The sequence below is a fragment of the Desmodus rotundus genome, chromosome 5 (assembly GCF_022682495.2).
Source record: "Desmodus rotundus isolate HL8 chromosome 5, HLdesRot8A.1, whole genome shotgun sequence".
Classification (NCBI taxonomy): Eukaryota; Metazoa; Chordata; class Mammalia; order Chiroptera; family Phyllostomidae; genus Desmodus; species Desmodus rotundus.
Window position 1 is genome coordinate 89,609,760 of NC_071391.1, and position 16,465 is coordinate 89,626,224.

Consider the following 16,465-nt stretch of genomic DNA (forward strand, 5'->3'; position numbering starts at 1 on the left):
TGTCCGGAGGCCAGTTCCGTGGAACAAGAGGTACTCTGGGCCCAGGTGCTTGCCTGGCTCAGAACCTCAGCCTGCCCCCAGGGGTTCCAGAGGCAGGGGGCACTGTATTTCCCAGATGGAAAGGGCTGTGGACATGGGAGCCTGAAGTGAGAGAGCCAGGGAGAACTCTGCTGGGGCTAGCACAACTGGTAGCTGTGGGTGGGAAGACCCAGGGAAGTGGGCTGGCTTAGAAGGGGCAGTGCCTTGATATCACTTGGGTTGTGGGGATAGGTGAGTTGCTGGGAGTATAGGGAGCTGGGATGGCAGGAGTGTTTAGGATGGAACAGGAGCTGGACTCAGTGCTTTCACTTTGCCCAGAGCACTGCCTTGGCCTGAACTCCCAGCCAAGGAGGGACCTTGTCACACGACAGACTGAGGGCAAGAGCTAGACCACGTGACTTAACTGGATCCCTGTGAGTTCTGTTCTTCTCCGCTCTGATCTATGGACACATGGAATGTCAGAGCTTATAAATTCTGCAGTTATGGAAGCCAACCTCCTCATTCTGTAGATGAGGTCAGAGGTTGTGATTGGCCCAAGGTGACCAGCCAGGCAGGGGCTGATCTGGCCCTATCCCAGGCCTCTGGGGACTTCTTATTACAGAGGGCTCTCCACAAGACCCTGTTTATTCTCACTCTAGCCTCCTGGCTCTTTACCCTCTGGTCTCTGTACCTACCTCTCAACTTTTCTTCTGTCGCGTCCCTGGAACCTTTCCACCCTGCCCCACTTCTATTCTAGCCCCTGGCGCCAGAATCTGGAGCCCACACCCTCCCCGCATCCTCCCGCCCCGCCCTCTCCATCCTACTCCCCTCTCTTCTCCTCCATCACTTCCTCTTCCCCTCCTCTGCTCCTTTGTCCCTCCCCCTGACTCCCTTCCCCCAACACTGGTGGCCAGTCGACACCTCCCCGGGCTTTGGTGGCAGCTCGCTGCCTGGCTGCTAGCTGCTCAGATCCTAGAGCTGCTGGCGCGGGAGGTCCGCACCCGCTCTCAAAAGCCCCAGGCAGGCTGGGACCTGGAAGGCTCCAGCTAGTGGGGGCCTGTGGTCCGGAGGGCCTATTTCAGAGGTGAGTCCTCAGCCTGGGGCCAGCCGCAGCCAGGCGTGGAATAGCTCGGGCTGGGAGGGGGTCGAGCAGGGGGAGTGGGTCCTTGGGGCCCCTCTTTGGGAGCTTGAGCCCTGACATTTCTGAGTGGGAGATCTGGGCGTGGGGCCACTCCTCAGTGGGGCAGACTTTATCTTCCCCAGCACTGTGTATATGGAACCTGCCTCTGGATGGGGTTGAAGGGTCCTGGTTAGGATGAGGGGAACCTGTGTTATAGGCTAAAAGGGGTCTCTGATAGAAAGGGCTAAGACCCTTCCTTCCATCTTCCCTTTATCCCATTTTCCTTTGGCCAGTCCATGCTATTTATGCAGCCAGCAGGGCAGTGACTGTTGCTCTGTGAGTGTGTGAGCATGTCTGCCTGTGCCTGTGTGAGTCTGTTTCTGTGAGTGTGTGTGAGCCTGTCTGAGAGTGTGTTTGTGTGTGGTGTTTCCCCTCTACATCTCAAGAGAGAGGATGCACCCTCTCCTCTGCCCTGTTTTTTTTTTCCCTTTCCTTTCCAGATGTGCAGCCATACCACCCATCTGCACAGCACTGGGCCCTTAGCCCCTTTGGGGATGGGAGGCACTGACCAAACTTTGCCTGGATGAGAAGGGATTCTTGGGTTTCCTGAATAGGCTGACTTTTGGAGATGTAGGGCAGGAGAGAGTTGAGTGGAGGGTTTTTCCCAGAAATAGGCTGGCCAAGCCCCTGAGGGCATAGGACTAGAGTTGGGGCAGTTACCAGGGCCCCTGAGTGCAAATAGAAAGTTAATTTGGGCAGGAGCTGGGCTGCTCTCAGTCCTGCTGCCCTCCTGCCCACTCTATTAATACAGATCCAGTTTTGCTGCCTGGCATCACCTATTTATAGTCCAGAGGCAGCATAGCCACACTCCCTGTATGGAGGAGGGTGAGGGGAAGAGGAGGGGGCAGGGAACTCACAGCTGTAGGAGCCACAGCTGAGGGTCCCTAGGTGCCCACAGCTTCCTTGGGTGGGCCTGGCACTGATGGGCTGGAATCTGCTCAGACTTCCCACCTCCTTCCCAGATTGGACTGTGTGGTCAGGCTCTTAATTCCCTTCCCTGTGTCGCTGCCCCCCCCCAACCCCCAACCGCCTGATTCCCCAATCAGTCTAGAATTGAGTGGGTATGTGTAGACCCTGCAAACTGGCTGAAAGGAGGGGGAAGGGCCTGGCAGGGCTCTTTTTGAAACAGCTATTGTTGTAATTAGGTGGATGGATGGTTGGGTATTATTTATTCTGGTTATGATTACTCTGGGGTCAGCTCCTTTGATTGGTGGCTTGTTAAGGAAGGCTCTCCCACTCCTAACTAGCCATTAGCCTTTAGAATTGTTGTTGGTGCCTGCCTGGCTGGGAGGGTCTGTGGGTGTGCCAGAGAAGTAGGTGGCTTTGTCCACTATGGTTATCTGCTATGGGCTTCTCAGTCTGCTAGGTTTCCCCACCCCCATGGCAATGCCCTGGGTTCCAGCAACAGGCTTCTCAGTGGGGGGCTTGCTAATGTACCCAAGTGGCCTGGGATGCCCCATGCCCTTGTGGCCTGAACTGTCTCAGTGTCCAGGAATGTAGATTTCCCTGCCAGTCTTAGCTTAGACTGACATGAAGCTTGGGGTGCCAGGTGGCACCAGATTGGGCAGATAGGAGGATGCTGGGGCCAGGGGCTAGAGGTGTGAATAAATTGGAAGGGTGGGTTGTAGGGGTCTCTGGCTTCTCCAAAAAGCGTCTTTCTAAGGAGTCTGCTAGCACCTGTGTGGCCAGGAGGAGGAGCTCTGCCAGCTACGCTTAGGCGTCTATGGGCACACTTGCTGCTGTGCACGCTCCTGGTGCCCCTGGCTACGTTTTCTGGCTCCCACATACCCTCCCCCTTCCATGCACTGCCACTTCCTGGGCAAGACTGGACTTATGTCTATTGCCTGGGAATGTGCTTGGTTGAGGCTGGGCCCATTGGCTACATTCCAGGGGAGAAAGTAGGAGCAGGAAGGTATCAGGCCAGAGGGTACATTGTCAGAGTGAAAGGGTGGTAGCCACTCCCACTGTTGGAGTCAGGAAGCAAATTTTGTACCCTGAGGGGCACCATGGTTTTTCTCTGTGTCCTATCTCAGAGTCTTTTTGCGATCCTGGAAATTTCTGCCTCTTAAGCTTACCCTTCCATCCAAGAGGCATGGGTACATGTCAGGGTGGGAGACAAGAGTGTCTATGTTCTTTGAAGAATTTTTCTCCACTTGCAGAGCACTTTCACATGCACTGTCTTAGCTGCAAGATCAGTGGTATTGTCCTCATTTCTCTAAAGAGAAAACTAGACTCAGGGAGTGAAATGACTTCACTTGAAGGCACACTCTTACAGCTAGTAAGAAGAGTTAGGACTGGTACTTGGATCTTGGGACTCTCGGACCAGTGCCCTTTCCACTCTGGTCTGTGCTCTTGGGCCCTGCCAGTGCATTCCTTAACCACAGGTAGGGTCGGGTGTGGATGGTGTGGACACTGAGTGCAGGTGGGGATGGCTCTTTGGAACCTGGGATGAACCTGCTAGTGGGATGAGGGCTGCCTTAGCCCTGCCTGCCCTTCCAAACATTTTCTTTCTCTGAAGGCTGCATGTTGTGCCTGGGTCAGTCCACCTTCCTCCGCTTTAATCACCCAGCCGAAGCCAAGTGGATGAAAAGCATGATTCCAGCAGGGGGCCGGTCTCCTGGGCCCCCCTACAGTTTTGGCCCAGGTAGGTACCCAGTTGGGGCAGGAGGCTGGGTTGTTGGTACCCCTGCGATAGTCCTCCTCCTTGCCCACTCCAGCCATGCTTGTAGTGTCAGGGCAGGACAACACTCATGATCTGGGCTTTCTGCCACCTGCCATGGGCCACTGGTGGAGAATGCTAGGCACTTTGGCCACTGGGAGAGATCCAAGAAGTGCTGCTCGGCTAGAATTGGGGAATCACGAGTCTGAGAGATGGAGGACTCTGCCAGCTTGTGTCCCACTGCTCTGGAAGATGCCGCCTCGGTGTCTGGGACCTTGGTCCTCGAGTGTCACCACAATGGAGCCTTGCTCTTGCATGTGGCCTGAGGTGGGCAGACAGAAGCATTAGGTTGAATCTGGGTAAGCTCTGGTGGTTCCTACTTGTTGGTGATCATGTCCTTGGGCCCTGTCCCACCCCTTGCCCTGCTATGCCAGTTGATGACTCAGTGGAGCAGCCTCAGTTTAGGTTTGAATTATTGACCCCCAGAGGAGAGTTGGTGATTATCCCAGGGAACCAGCACAGCTCCCCTCAGCCCAGCTGCCTAGGATTTGGGATGCAGACCAGGAGGCTGCCAGTGGGTCTACCATCCCAGACTTTGCATGGACATTCAGATGGCTGTGGGATGACAGGTGTCAACATGGTATTAGAATAGGTGGACATGTATGGCAGGTATGGCAGGTACACCTAGCAGGATGATGTCAGAGGCTTAATTGGATAGTCTGGGGATGTGAGGAAAGATGGGTGGTCACTGGGATCACCAGTGTCCATGGTAACCCCTCTGACTGTGGTCCCACATAGTCTTCATAATTTTGGACCCAAACTCAGTCTTGTAAAGGTTATTCTGTCTCTTTCTCTACTCCCCAGTTAGCCTCCTGGGGGCTCCGATGCCTGAGTTCCCAGTCCACTCCCTGGTTAGTTTTACTGCCCTACCCTAGCCTTGTCATGCTAACCCCTCATCTGTTCGGGGCAGTGGTTCCAGTTACTCTGTTGGTTGACCAGGGCTGGGGCAGGACACAGGGAGGCTCTTGCTGGCGTGGCTTAATGGGTTAATTGGAGGCACTGAGCTGCACCTAGCTGCTGGTCAGCTTGGCTTCCAGTAACTAGCCCTCAGTGCCAGGCCCCTCACTTGCCTCTGATTAGACAAAGTGGTACAGCACACACCCCTCATTCATTCATTCAGCCTTGGTGGCTTTGTGTGTGTTTTTTCCTGGGTCTTGGCTACTGTGTTGGTAGCCCCTAGTGTCCTATTAGATTGGGACCCCTCTTGGGACTTTAAAAAAATATATATTTTATATATTTATTTTTAGAGAGAGGGGAAGGAAGAGAGAAAGAGAAGGAGAGAAAGAATATCAATGTGTGGTTGCCTCTCACACGCCTCCTACTGGGGACCTGGCCCACAACCCAGGCATGTGCCATGACTGGGAAATGAACCAGCACCCCTTTGGTTCATAGGCCAGCACTCAATCCACTGAGCCACACCAGCCAGGGCCCCTCATGGAACTTTTGACAGCTCCATAGCATGCCCCCCTCCCTTTTGTAAAGGTTCACCTGCCCTTTCTGAAGGAGAGATATAGGATGTTGGGGAAACCGAGGCAGGGAAGAACCTAGTCTTGGGGTGGGTACCTGGCATTGTTGCTAACTCTGTCCTAAGTCATAAAATGTTAGAGCCAGAAGATTTGTACCCATCCACTTCCTTTACATAAGGGAAAACTGAGGGCAAGTGACTTGGGTAAGTTTGCACAGCAGGTCAGTGGCAGAGTTGGCACTGGAACCCAGGTCTCCTGGCTTCTCCAGAGCCTTTGCAGCCCAACTCTGCTAAGAGGAGGTGGGGGAGGGCCTTTGCTCTTGTGTATATGGACCTCCCCAAAGTCAAAGACCAGGACCTGAGGCATCTTTGCATTTCCTTTTAGCAGAATCAGAAAGCCTGGTGAATGGGAACCACACCCCACAGCCTGCAAACCAGGGGCCCTTGGTCTATGCCAGCCACAGTTCCCTGGTGAGCTCTATTGAGAAGGACCTGCAGGAAATCATGGATTCACTGGTGCTAGAGGAACCTGGAGCTACTGGCAAGAAGCCTGCTGCAACTTCCCCACTCTCACCGATGGCTAATGGTGGTCGTTACCTGCTGTCCCCGGCAACCAGCCCCGGCGCCATGTCTGTGGGCTCCAGCTATGAGAACACCTCTCCAGCCTTCTCTCCACTTTCCTCACCAGCCAGCAGTGGAAGCTGTGCCAGCCCCTCACCCAGTGGCCATGAGCCAGTACCTTCTATACCTCCGCTGGTACCTGCTCGTTCCTCAAGCTACCATCTGGTTCTGCAGCCCCTACAGTCCCGACCTAGTGGTGGCCACTCCTCTGAGAGCCCTCGGCTGGTCAGGAAGGCAGGTCATGAGAGGCCTCTGAGCCCTGGCCTCCGGGGTCTGCTGACAGACAGCCCTGCAGCTACCGTCTTGGCAGAGGCCCGCAGAACCACTGAGAAGCCCTGGCTGGGTGGGCAGCTGCCTGTGGTGGCTATCAGCCTCAGTGAATACCCAGCTTCCAGTGCCCACAGCCAATCCCCCAGCATTCCTGGCAGCCCTAAGTTCCAGCCTCTAGTCCTTGCTCCCCAAAACAAAATTGGCACACTTCAGGACTGCCTTCCCAGCCCTCTCCATGAGCTGCCAGGCACTGAGCGGGTGTTGACAAGTAGCCCCTCACGCCAGTTGGTGGGCCGAACATTTTCAGATGGGTTAGCCACCCGCACCTTGCAGCCTCCTGAGAGTCCCCACCTCGGCCGGCGGGGCCTAGACAGTATGCGAGAACTCCCTCCCTTGAGCCCGTCTCTGTCCAGACGGGCTGTCTCCCCCATGCCCTCTCGGACTGCCCCAGATCCCAAAAGAACCAGGGAAGTGGCAGAGAGTCCCCAGCCCCGGCGCTGGGCAGCCCATGGGGCTTCACCAGAGGACTTCTCACTGACACTGGGGGCACGGGGCCGTAGGACACGGAGCCCCTCACCCACACTCGGGGAGTCTCTGGTACCTCGCAAGGGCAGCTTCAGTGGCAGGCTGAGCCCAGCCTACAGTCTGGGCTCTTTGACTGGGGCTGTGCCCCGGCAGAGTCCCCGTGCCCAGAGGAAGCTCTCCAGCGGAGACTTACAGGTGCCTGTCACTCGAGAGCGGAAAAATAGCATCACGGAGATCAGTGACAATGAGGATGACCTTCTGGAGTACCACCGGCGGCAGCGCCAAGAGAGGCTTCGGGAGCAGGAGATGGAGAGGCTGGTGAGTGGATGCCAGGGAGGTTGCTGACCTCCAGTGCAAGGTCTCTACCAGCATGTGGGCAGCCAGCTGGCAGAATGGGAGGGGCCCAGGGACAGGCCTGGGCTTCTCAAGCTTACCCCATACACCGTAGTGATTGGTATCTCAAGGTTCTGATGCCCTGAAGAACTTTCTTTGAAGTCTCTAAGGCTTTATTTTAAATTTATACTAATTATGCATTTATTCTATAACACAGCTTTTGTTTTCATGTGTACACTTTCATGTTATTTACCTGAATACGTTGAAGCTGTAGGGAAACCCACCACATATATGGTTGAGGCCTTGTACTCTTCAGTTTGAGAAGCAGGTCTGAGGCCCAGAGAGCAGAATGGGTTTTTCCTAGGCCAGACTGCAAATTGCACAGCTGGGATGGGAACCCAAGTCTCCTATCTTTCCAAGTTTTGTTCTTTAGAAAAGCCCCAGGTCCTTCTTTCTTGCTTCACTTTGGCATCTATAAATGGGTGGGAGCTGCTTACCTTGGCCTGTGCAGGATCATCTGGGAATGTAGGTGGCAGGTAAGAGGAGGAGAACAGGATGGGCAGCCCCTGGCCTAATCTGAGCAGCCTGTATGATTGTGTGTGTTTCGGGCATTTGGGGGGCAGGTGTGGCTCTGTCCTAGAAATAGCATCTGAGCTGGGTGGGGGTTGGATTCCCCAGAGAGCACAGGGAACTCAAGGGGCTCTGCTTGTGAGTCCACACTTGAGCACATATACAGCAGAATGAATTCTGCCCGTTCTTTCTTTTGAGCAGAAGAATGGGGTTCTTGGGCAGGGCTCAGGGGCCTTGAGATTGGTTAGAGGAGGAGAATGAGAATTAAGGAGGTTTGTCTGAAGACCCTTTCAGAAGAGTTTGGGACAGCTTTGAGTGAGGTAAAAATGTCAGACAGTGTGTTTGTGTTAGGTGGGGAGAGATGAGGCAGGATCCCCAGTTTTCTCTTACTACGTCTTCTCTTCACTGCCTAGATGATAAGGCTTGGCCCACTGTGGGGGCTCATTCTGGAGAGGGGTCAGTAAGCCTGGCAGAAGCAGAGTGGTGGCTCAGCCTCTTCCAACTCCTCCAATCAGTTTCTCTACCCCTCACATGAGCACATACCTCATCACCAGCCCTGACCTGCCCCACCTGCCACTTTAAACCTTGGAGGCTGCCCGCCTTGCCCCTCCCACCTCAACCAGTCTGCTTATCTGGGTACTAAGGTAGGGGCAGGGGCACTGGCCCAGCCTCCTGGGTGCTAAGGGTGTTCCTGTTTTTAATTTTTATTTTTGCCATGGAATTGGGCAAGAAACAGCAGGAAAGCTGGGTAAGTGTCTAGGGGGTCATGGCCAAACTACATGGTGGGATACAGCTGAGGTTGAGGGACCCCGGAGAGCCATGGGGGAGGCTGGGGTGTTATGAATGGGAAAAGGGGACACAGACTCGGAACATGATTTTACCTTCCTTTATATCCTAGGCCCAGAGAGATATCTTGGGTTGGCTGTGTGGGGGGAGGGGCCAGACTAAGTGTCAGGGCCATGGAGCACTCATACAAGCCAGAGCATTTAAGCAGTCCACCCTGCTGGGAAGGAGCCAGGAGTTGAGGGCTGCTTGAGTGACTCGGAGTGGAGGTGGAGATGAGGAGGACCATGTCCCAGGTCTGGCTGGCAGGTGTATGCATGCTGAGTACTTCTTTGTGTGAATTTTGTCAGGTCCCTGTGGGCTCAGGGACCTGTTTTCCAGCTCTGCGTCAGTGCCCGCCTGTCTTTATGCTGGGCTGTGTTTATCTGTGTAAGTGTGAATTGGTGTGCATTTGTGCATGTCAGGGCTGATGTTTTTGTTTTTACCTGCCTGTTAACGCAGGCCTAGGGCACATGTTTTGTCCTCTGTCAGTGGTGTGTTGGAGTGTCTCTGTATCTCCTATGTGATGGATTTTTGTGTGTTTGTGTCAGCATGAGTGCTTGAGTGTTTATCTGTGTCTCATTGTGGTCTTCAGTCTGCTTACCAGTGTGTGTTCCCAGGTGCATCTGGGTATGTCCTACCCTGGGATGAGAAGGGAAAGGAAAAAGGAAGACAGGAAGGGCTAGCCATGTGAGCAGGTGACACAATAGCCTGGTTTCTCCTGCACATTTCTGGGCAGTCTCATTCCCTCTGCCTCCTTAGACCTTGTGTAGGGTAGGGGGGTGACTTTCCTGGCTTGATTCTGAGCCTCATGCCCCTAGTATCCTGGTTCTCTCTCCTGGAAGGACACTGTGCTTGGCTCTAGCCCCACCAGGACCCTGCCTCCTTCCCTTCATGCCCTGCTCTGTCTGTCTACACTTCCCAGGAACGGCAGCGCCTGGAGACCATCCTCAACCTGTGTGCAGAGTACAGCCGGGCTGATGGGGGACCTGAGGCTGGGGAGCTGCCCAGCATTGGGGAGGCCACTGTAGCATTGGCATTGGCAGGCCGGAGACCCTCACGAGGCCTTTCAGGGGCCATTGGAACCTGTGGGCAGAGCAATGAGGAGCCTGGAGGTGCCACCCAACGCCTGTGGGAGAGTGTGGAACGCTCAGATGAGGAAAATCTCAAGGAAGAGTGCAGTAGCACTGAGAGCACCCAGCAAGAGGTGGGATGTTAGGGGGTGGGCTGGGTGAGGGCTGTGGTTGGACCTTTCCAGGAGGCAGAGCAGGCAGGCATTTGTGGTGGTGTTAAGCCCAGTGATGGGAAGTGATTGAAGGATTCAGTTTGGGATGGGATCAGGTATGAGAAGTGTAGAAATGGGGCAAGGAAGTAAGGGAGGTATTGATAAGTTTGCCAAGCTATAAATATGCTTTATGACCTGCCTTTCCTTGGGCCCCACCCAGGTCTGGCACTCAGTGGTAAACCTTTTTTTAATCCTCACTGGAGGATATATTTATTGATTTGAGAAAGAGAGGAGAGGGGTGGGATGGGGGGGAGAGAAACAGAAACATGGATGTGACAAACATCAGTTGCCTCTCGTGTGTGCCAGGGATTAAACCCCAACCAGGGATTAAACCCCAACCTACGTATGTGCCCTGACCTAGAATTGAACTTGTGACCTTTTGGTATAAGGAATGATGGCTCCAAACAACTGAGCCACTTGGCTCAGTGGTAAATCTTTATGCCATTTAAATGAGTCTGTATTGCTCTCCATGCAGGGAGGGGAATTTGCCTTCTATCTCAGTCCAGTTGACCCTTCCAAGTGCCCTGAGGAATGGGGATCCATTCTCTTAGTCTCATCCTGGAAGGCTCTAGACTTCTCCAGTTGACGGCTTCCCTCCCTTCCAGAATGAAGATGCACCCCGCACCAAGCTCCGAGGAGAGGTGCTGGCCCTGGAGGAGGAGCGGGCTCAGGTGCTGGGGAGAGTGGAGCAGCTCAAGGTCTGTGTGAAGGAGCTGGAGCAGCAACTGCAGGAGTCGGCCCGAGAGGTAAGCCTCAGGACTCTGACAGAGTGAAGGCCCCAAGGAGTGGTGTGAGTCCAGCTGCCTTGACTGGCTTTGATGTGGACCCTGGTGTTGCTCTCAGGCAGAAATGGAGCGGGCGCTGCTGCATGGGGAGAGGGAGGCAGAGTGGGCCCTGCTGCAGAAGGAGCAGAAGGCAGTGGACCAGCTGCAGGAGAAGCTGGTGACCTTGGAGACAGGCATCCAAAAGGAGAGGGACAAGGTAACCAACACATGGCCTCACTCATGCTGGGGACCAGTGGCCTGGGAGAGAAGGAGAAATGTCTTCTCTGGGGCCCCTCACCCCTCTCCTCATCATCCAGTCTACAGACCAGGTGGTCTCTGTGCTGTTCCAAGGGTAGAGACTTTGTCCTCTGTGGAAGGTACCAGCTTAGACGTCACTGTGGGCTGAGCTGGTGTCTGGGGTCTCCTCTGTCTGGGTCTCTGTGCTACCTCTGGGTGCCTGGGTGCCTGCCATTCTGGATCCTTCATGGCCCTTCTAGAAAGTACCAAAACCTCTTCTTGGGCAGTAAGCTCAGTGCTGAGGGACTGGTGTTGGGGAGTGATTCAGGTTTGGGTCCCTCCATCTGGAGAATCTCTCCAAGCATGCTTTATGTGCTCAGGAAGTGGTGTTTGGGAGGTGGCCCTTGGGTCGCTGCTCCCCCCCCCCCCCCCCCCCGAGCCTTCAGAATCTGCAGTCTCCGATTCCAGATGGTCCCAGCTCCCGCCCCTACCCATTTCAGATTTCGTGCCAGCCTGCAGGGGCCACTCCATCCTACAGGGGCCGTGCCAGCCACGCCCAAGATGCCCTACAACGTGCCAAAAAGCTCTGAAGTGGAGAGAGGCCATCTATTTTTGGACTTGACAGTATTTTTCCAAGAATTAATTTTCCTCCTACATTTTTTGAGAGTGTCTTTCTCCTCCCCTCAGTTTTGAAGCTCTTAAAAATTCTTTGACACTCCTGGGTTTTTTTTTGAGCTTTGGCTTTGGCCCCCAAAACCACACTCCCAAATTCTGTGCCAAATTAACTTCATGCTTACCAAACAGGCCTGCACTAATGTCCCCCTCTTCCCCCGGGGCACTGTCCTGGGCTCTCCGCATGCCCCTAACTGCCAGTGCCACTCAAGCGGGGCTAAGCCATGCCTGCTTTTGCACTAACTCCATAGGCCCTTGGCCTCTCCCCTCTAATGCTGTCTTCTTCCTTGGTGTGGGACCCCAAGGTTTTTTATTAGAAAGGTATAGGCAAGGGGCACAGCTCAACTTTACTCAGTGGGGAATTAGCAGGATGGGTACAAGGTTGGGGAAATGCTTGGCTGAGGAGCTTCTCAACCTGAAGAGCTCCTCCTATTTGGAAAAGCCTGGGTGCTGCCTCCACAGACTGTTGTCCTCCAGCCATCCACCCACCTTCCCTCCAGAGCAGGAGGGTAAGGAGGTATAGTTGTTGTGTCATGGTTTGTAGAGGGCTGGGACAGGGACTCTCTGCCACTGCCACACTCTCTTCCCCTTGGGGCTTCCCAAATTCAGATACCTCAAGAAGAGGTGGGAATGGGTAGCCTCTCCTCTCCTGCCCCTAAGTCATCTAGAACATAGGCTATTGTAAAGGCTGAGTCCAAGGATGGGGAATTACTTGGATTCCAGGAATGAACTGATCAGGTCCTCCTCTCCAGGGATGGGGTGGAATATAGGGGTAGGTGGGAGCAGGGTTCAGCATATGGTGTTACTCTCAGGTGAAGCCCATGGTTTCAGAAGGAACCTCATTTCTCATTTATCTGGCATTTCATGGAGGCCTGGACTTTTATCTCCTCACTGGGCCCAGTTATTTGAGGTAGTGGTGGTGGTGATCTCACTTAGCTTTCCTCCCCAGCGCCTAGCCCACAGCCCCCCTCTGTCTTTGGAATCAGTAGTCATAATTTCTCCTCTGCCTGTCCTTAGGAGGGGTGACTCACCAGCTCCTTCCCTCCCTTCCCTGCCCTCAGAGGTGTCATCTCGCCCCAGACAGAGCCATCCACCTCCACTCTGTACCCATCCCCGGGCACCTGTTACCATGGCAACGCCTGAACTAATTGCAGCCCTCATTCTGCTGAAGTTCAGTCTGCTGTGCCAGCACCCCACCCCCACCCTGAGCAGGAGGGTGGGAGGCCAAGGGTGTTGGGCTCGGGTCCCCTCCATTGCACTGCTGTAGCTTTATGTCTTCAGCTCCTGATTCACACCCATCCCCTGGATTTAACCCTCACCATCTCCATCCTTTTTTCCCCAGGGTTAAATTTTGGTCTCTGGGCAGTGGAAGAGGGGGAGGAACAGAAGCTAGAGCTCCCTATTTGTGATGTGGAACCACCTTTAGCCTTGACTGCTTTGGAGAGGAAACAGAGGGCCTTTTCTTAGGACCTACCCAAATGTTTCTAGTTTAAGGGACTCCAAGAGACCAAAATTTCTTCCTGTGGTACACCATCCTCTGTACTTCTGAGGCCTTATACCTCAGCTCCTTGCTTCTCCCTCTACCTCTTCCCCCTATTTCCCCTTTCTGCTCTTTTCTTTCTCCTTTCCTGGTTATTATTCTCTTCTATTCCTTGTCTTTTTTTGTCTTCTTTCCTACCCCCATTCCCCACTCCCTGTTTCTCTCTCCCACCCTCCCTGCCCCCTCTCCATGGCCCCTGCTGCCTGCCAGGACCGGAGTTGAGGAGTGTGTGTTCTGTTTCTCCCCCTGTGCCTGCCCCCTCCCCCTCCCGCCAACCAGGAGAGGGCGGAGCTGGCCACGGGACGGAGGCACCTGGAGGCCCGCCAGGCGCTCTACGCCAAGCTCCAGATGCAACTCGATAACTGCCCCGAGTCAGTGCGGGAACAGTTACAGGAGCAGCTGAGAAGGGTCAGTTTCACCAGCCCCCTTTCCCGGGCCCTGAGGGGTCACCTGCCCGGAAGAGAGGAGAGCGGTGGGACAGGACCACCTGGGCCCTAAAGTACCTGCCAGGACACCAGGGTTGGTGCTTTGGTTTGGAGGGGACAGGGAAGGATTGGGGGGATCTGTTTTCTCCTTTCTCCTGCTCCAGGCAGTGATGCCTGTGGAAGGGGCAAAGCCAAGCAGAGGAAAGGGAGTTGGATGGGCATAGGTTGCTCCCCAGTTTCCCCAGGTCTAGCCCCCAAAACTAACACCTCTGTGGCCTGGCCTTCCAGGCTCAGAGTGGTATTTTGAGCACAATCCAACCCCCTCTGTCATTGTCTTTCAAGGAGGCAGAGGCGCTGGAGACTGAGACAAAGCTCTTTGAGGACTTGGAGTTCCAGCAGCTGGAGCGGGAGAGCCATGTGGAGGAGGAGCGGGAGTTGGCCAGCCAGGGGCTTCTCCTGAGCAAGGCTGAGCTGCTCCGCAGCATCACCAAGAGGAAGGTGTGTCCCGCCCCATTCCCTGCCTTGGGGTGTGGTATATAGTACTGGGTGGGGTTGGAGGCCAGTGACCTGGGTTTGAATACCATTTGATGATCTCATGAATGTTAACTTCACCTCTCTGAGCCTCAGTTTCCTCATCATGAAAGAAGAACAATAACAGGCTGTTGTGAGAATTAAACCAAGATGATGTGAAGACAGTAGAGGATATGATCATAGTAAGCACTCAGCAAACTATGGCTATTGTTATTAAGCCCTGACTTCCTGAGTCTTTGGTGGAAAGTGGATTGGGCTCACATTCTGAACTGGGCACTGGCTGGGCAGTGAAAAATGGAGATGGAGGAGGAGGAGGCTGAACAGTAGGCTTGTTTCTGCCCTTGCAGGGCTGTCTGTCTGGGATGTGTCCAGAGACCTAAGATCTGGATATTAGAGTCAGCCAGGGGTCTGAGAGAGGGCATCACCTGGATTCCAGCCTCAGCTCTGCCCTGGGTCAGCTGAGCCATAAACCAAGGGGACTGGCTAGTGTATCCTGGCTAGCCCTGGAGCTCCAGATGCTGTGATTGCTTCTGATTTCAGCCAGAGCAGGACAGGGTGATGGGGCAGGAACATGTGTGCGTGAGTGTGGGGAGTAAAGTTGGGGGGAGGCATATGTCAAGCAAGGGTTAGGAAGATGTCAAGAAGGAGAACTGGAGGAGGGCTCAGGTAGCTCACACGCTTGTGGCTGAGACTTGTGTGTACATGCACACACGCATACCTGTGCAGTTTGCCTGGATGGAGTGAGTGGTGGGAGGTGAGGGCAGTGAGATCAGGGAGGGATGTCAAAAAGTAGTGAGTTGGGGGCTTGCAGACTAGCTTGGATTTTGTGGGAAGTGGGGAGCCGCTGGACCACCCCCTGAATTCAGATCCCTTGCTTCTCTCTCTGAGCTGCTCTGCCTTACAAATGCATCTATGTCTGATATGATGAAAGGAAGAAAACTAGCATTTCCCAAGCACATGGGTATGTGTCAGGGGGCTTCGTTGTATTATCTCATGCTGACCTCAGAATGGTCTCCTAAGCCTAGTACGCCTACCTTATTTTAAAGAAATATCAATTTGTCGTTCCACTTATTTACTCATTCATTGGTTGATTCTTGTATGTGCCCTGACTGGGGTATGGTGATGATGCTCTAACCAACTGAGCTACCCGGCCAGGGCTCTTACCCCATCTTGTATACAGGATTGGGCAAAAGTAGGTTTACAGTTGTTCATATGGAAAATAATACAATAATAAATAATAATACAAAAATAAGCTGTGTTTTGCATCACAACTGTAAACCTACTTTTGCCCTACCCTGTACAATGAGTGCAGAGACTCTCTAGTTTTGCCCAAAACTTCCCAACTTATAAGCTTCAGACTTGCAATGGGAACCCAGGCCTGCCTTGCCCCAAAGCCCCTGTTCCTTCTATACTATACTACACTGGGGTTGGGAGTTGGCACTTCTTTGGCCTCTTTCTCTTTCTTTCTGGAAAGATTTCACCAGGGAGCTCTAGATCAGCTAATCCCATCACTTCCAGGTCTTGGTGGGTCTAAACTCCAGGGAATTTGGGAGGGGTCAGCAGTATGAGACTCCTGATCCCTCATCCCCCATGCTCACCCAGGCCCCTAGAAAACTGGAGTTCAGTCACTGGGACCCAGGGGTCATATTCTTCCCTGTGCTTCTCCTCATGAGTCTTGCTCCTCTTTCATCCTTGGCTTGCAGTGTCCCACCCACCCCAGTTTCTATCTGCCCTGGTGCCCTGTGCTTCCCTGTCCTCTCCAGTCTGGTTCAGAGTGGTTCAGAGTATGTCTTTTGTGTCCAACAGATCTGGTTCTACTCCTGGCTCTGACACATAGTAGCTAAGATATCTTACCTCCTAAATATGTCAGTGTTCGTATCAGTAAAATGGGCATAAAGGCACCTGCCTCATAAGAGGGTAAAAGGAGGTAACAAATACAAAGCATTTAGCAGAGTTCTTGGGTCCTAATAGGCTCTCACTAAACTGTAAACAGCAGATCTTGCTGTGAGGATTACTGCCTCCTCTGCTTCAGTCTTTTCTTGGGCTGACCTCAGATTTGGGTCAGCTTCCTCCTTTCCTCCCTCTTTCCCATGTCTTGCTCTTAACAGTGGTAGTTTGAAGCCATCTCTTTCAGGAAGTTCTCTTGGAACTAACCCAGCCCATTTTTCCCAGCCTCTGTCCTTTTATCTCACTTGTTAACTCTTTATTTTTATTTTTTAAGAACATGATTATTGAGCCAGGCATTGGCTAAAGCCCTATTGGGGATGTGGAGATAGAAAACACACTGACCCTGCTCTTGGATCTGACAACCTGGGTGGGGTGGTGTTGTTGGAGACATATATTCACAAGTAAGAGTAATACAAGGCAAATGGTGATACAAAATAATCTGAGCGCAGAAGGAGGAACCAAGAAATAGAGTGGTGATCAAGGAAGATGTTAAGGAAAAGATAGCATTTGGTCTGTTCTTGGAGGATAAGTAAGATCTTGA

The 16,465-nt window shown here is 53.4% G+C and overlaps 1 protein-coding gene across 16 annotated transcripts in view; it reads left to right on the plus strand.

Annotated features, from left to right (window-relative positions):
- The window catches only part of PHLDB1 (pleckstrin homology like domain family B member 1), a 48,459-nt gene that overhangs the window by 11,114 nt on the left and 20,880 nt on the right, over window positions 1-16,465 (plus strand). For 13 of the 16 annotated variants that reach the window (XM_071221498.1, XM_045204029.3, XM_045204032.3 and 10 more), the window contains 7 exons: window positions 3,717-3,842; window positions 5,768-7,116; window positions 9,449-9,730; window positions 10,414-10,554; window positions 10,652-10,789; window positions 13,301-13,429; window positions 13,789-13,944. In XM_071221498.1, the coding sequence (XP_071077599.1) occupies window positions 3,717-3,842; window positions 5,768-7,116; window positions 9,449-9,730; window positions 10,414-10,554; window positions 10,652-10,789; window positions 13,301-13,429; window positions 13,789-13,944 (2,321 nt within the window). Of the gene's footprint in view, window positions 1-666; window positions 1,103-3,716; window positions 3,843-5,767; window positions 7,117-9,448; window positions 9,731-10,413; window positions 10,555-10,651; window positions 10,790-13,300; window positions 13,430-13,788; window positions 13,945-16,465 lie in introns of those variants that run through there. The other 3 variants (XM_024570842.4, XM_024570838.4, XM_024570841.4) reach the window with 3 other exon arrangements.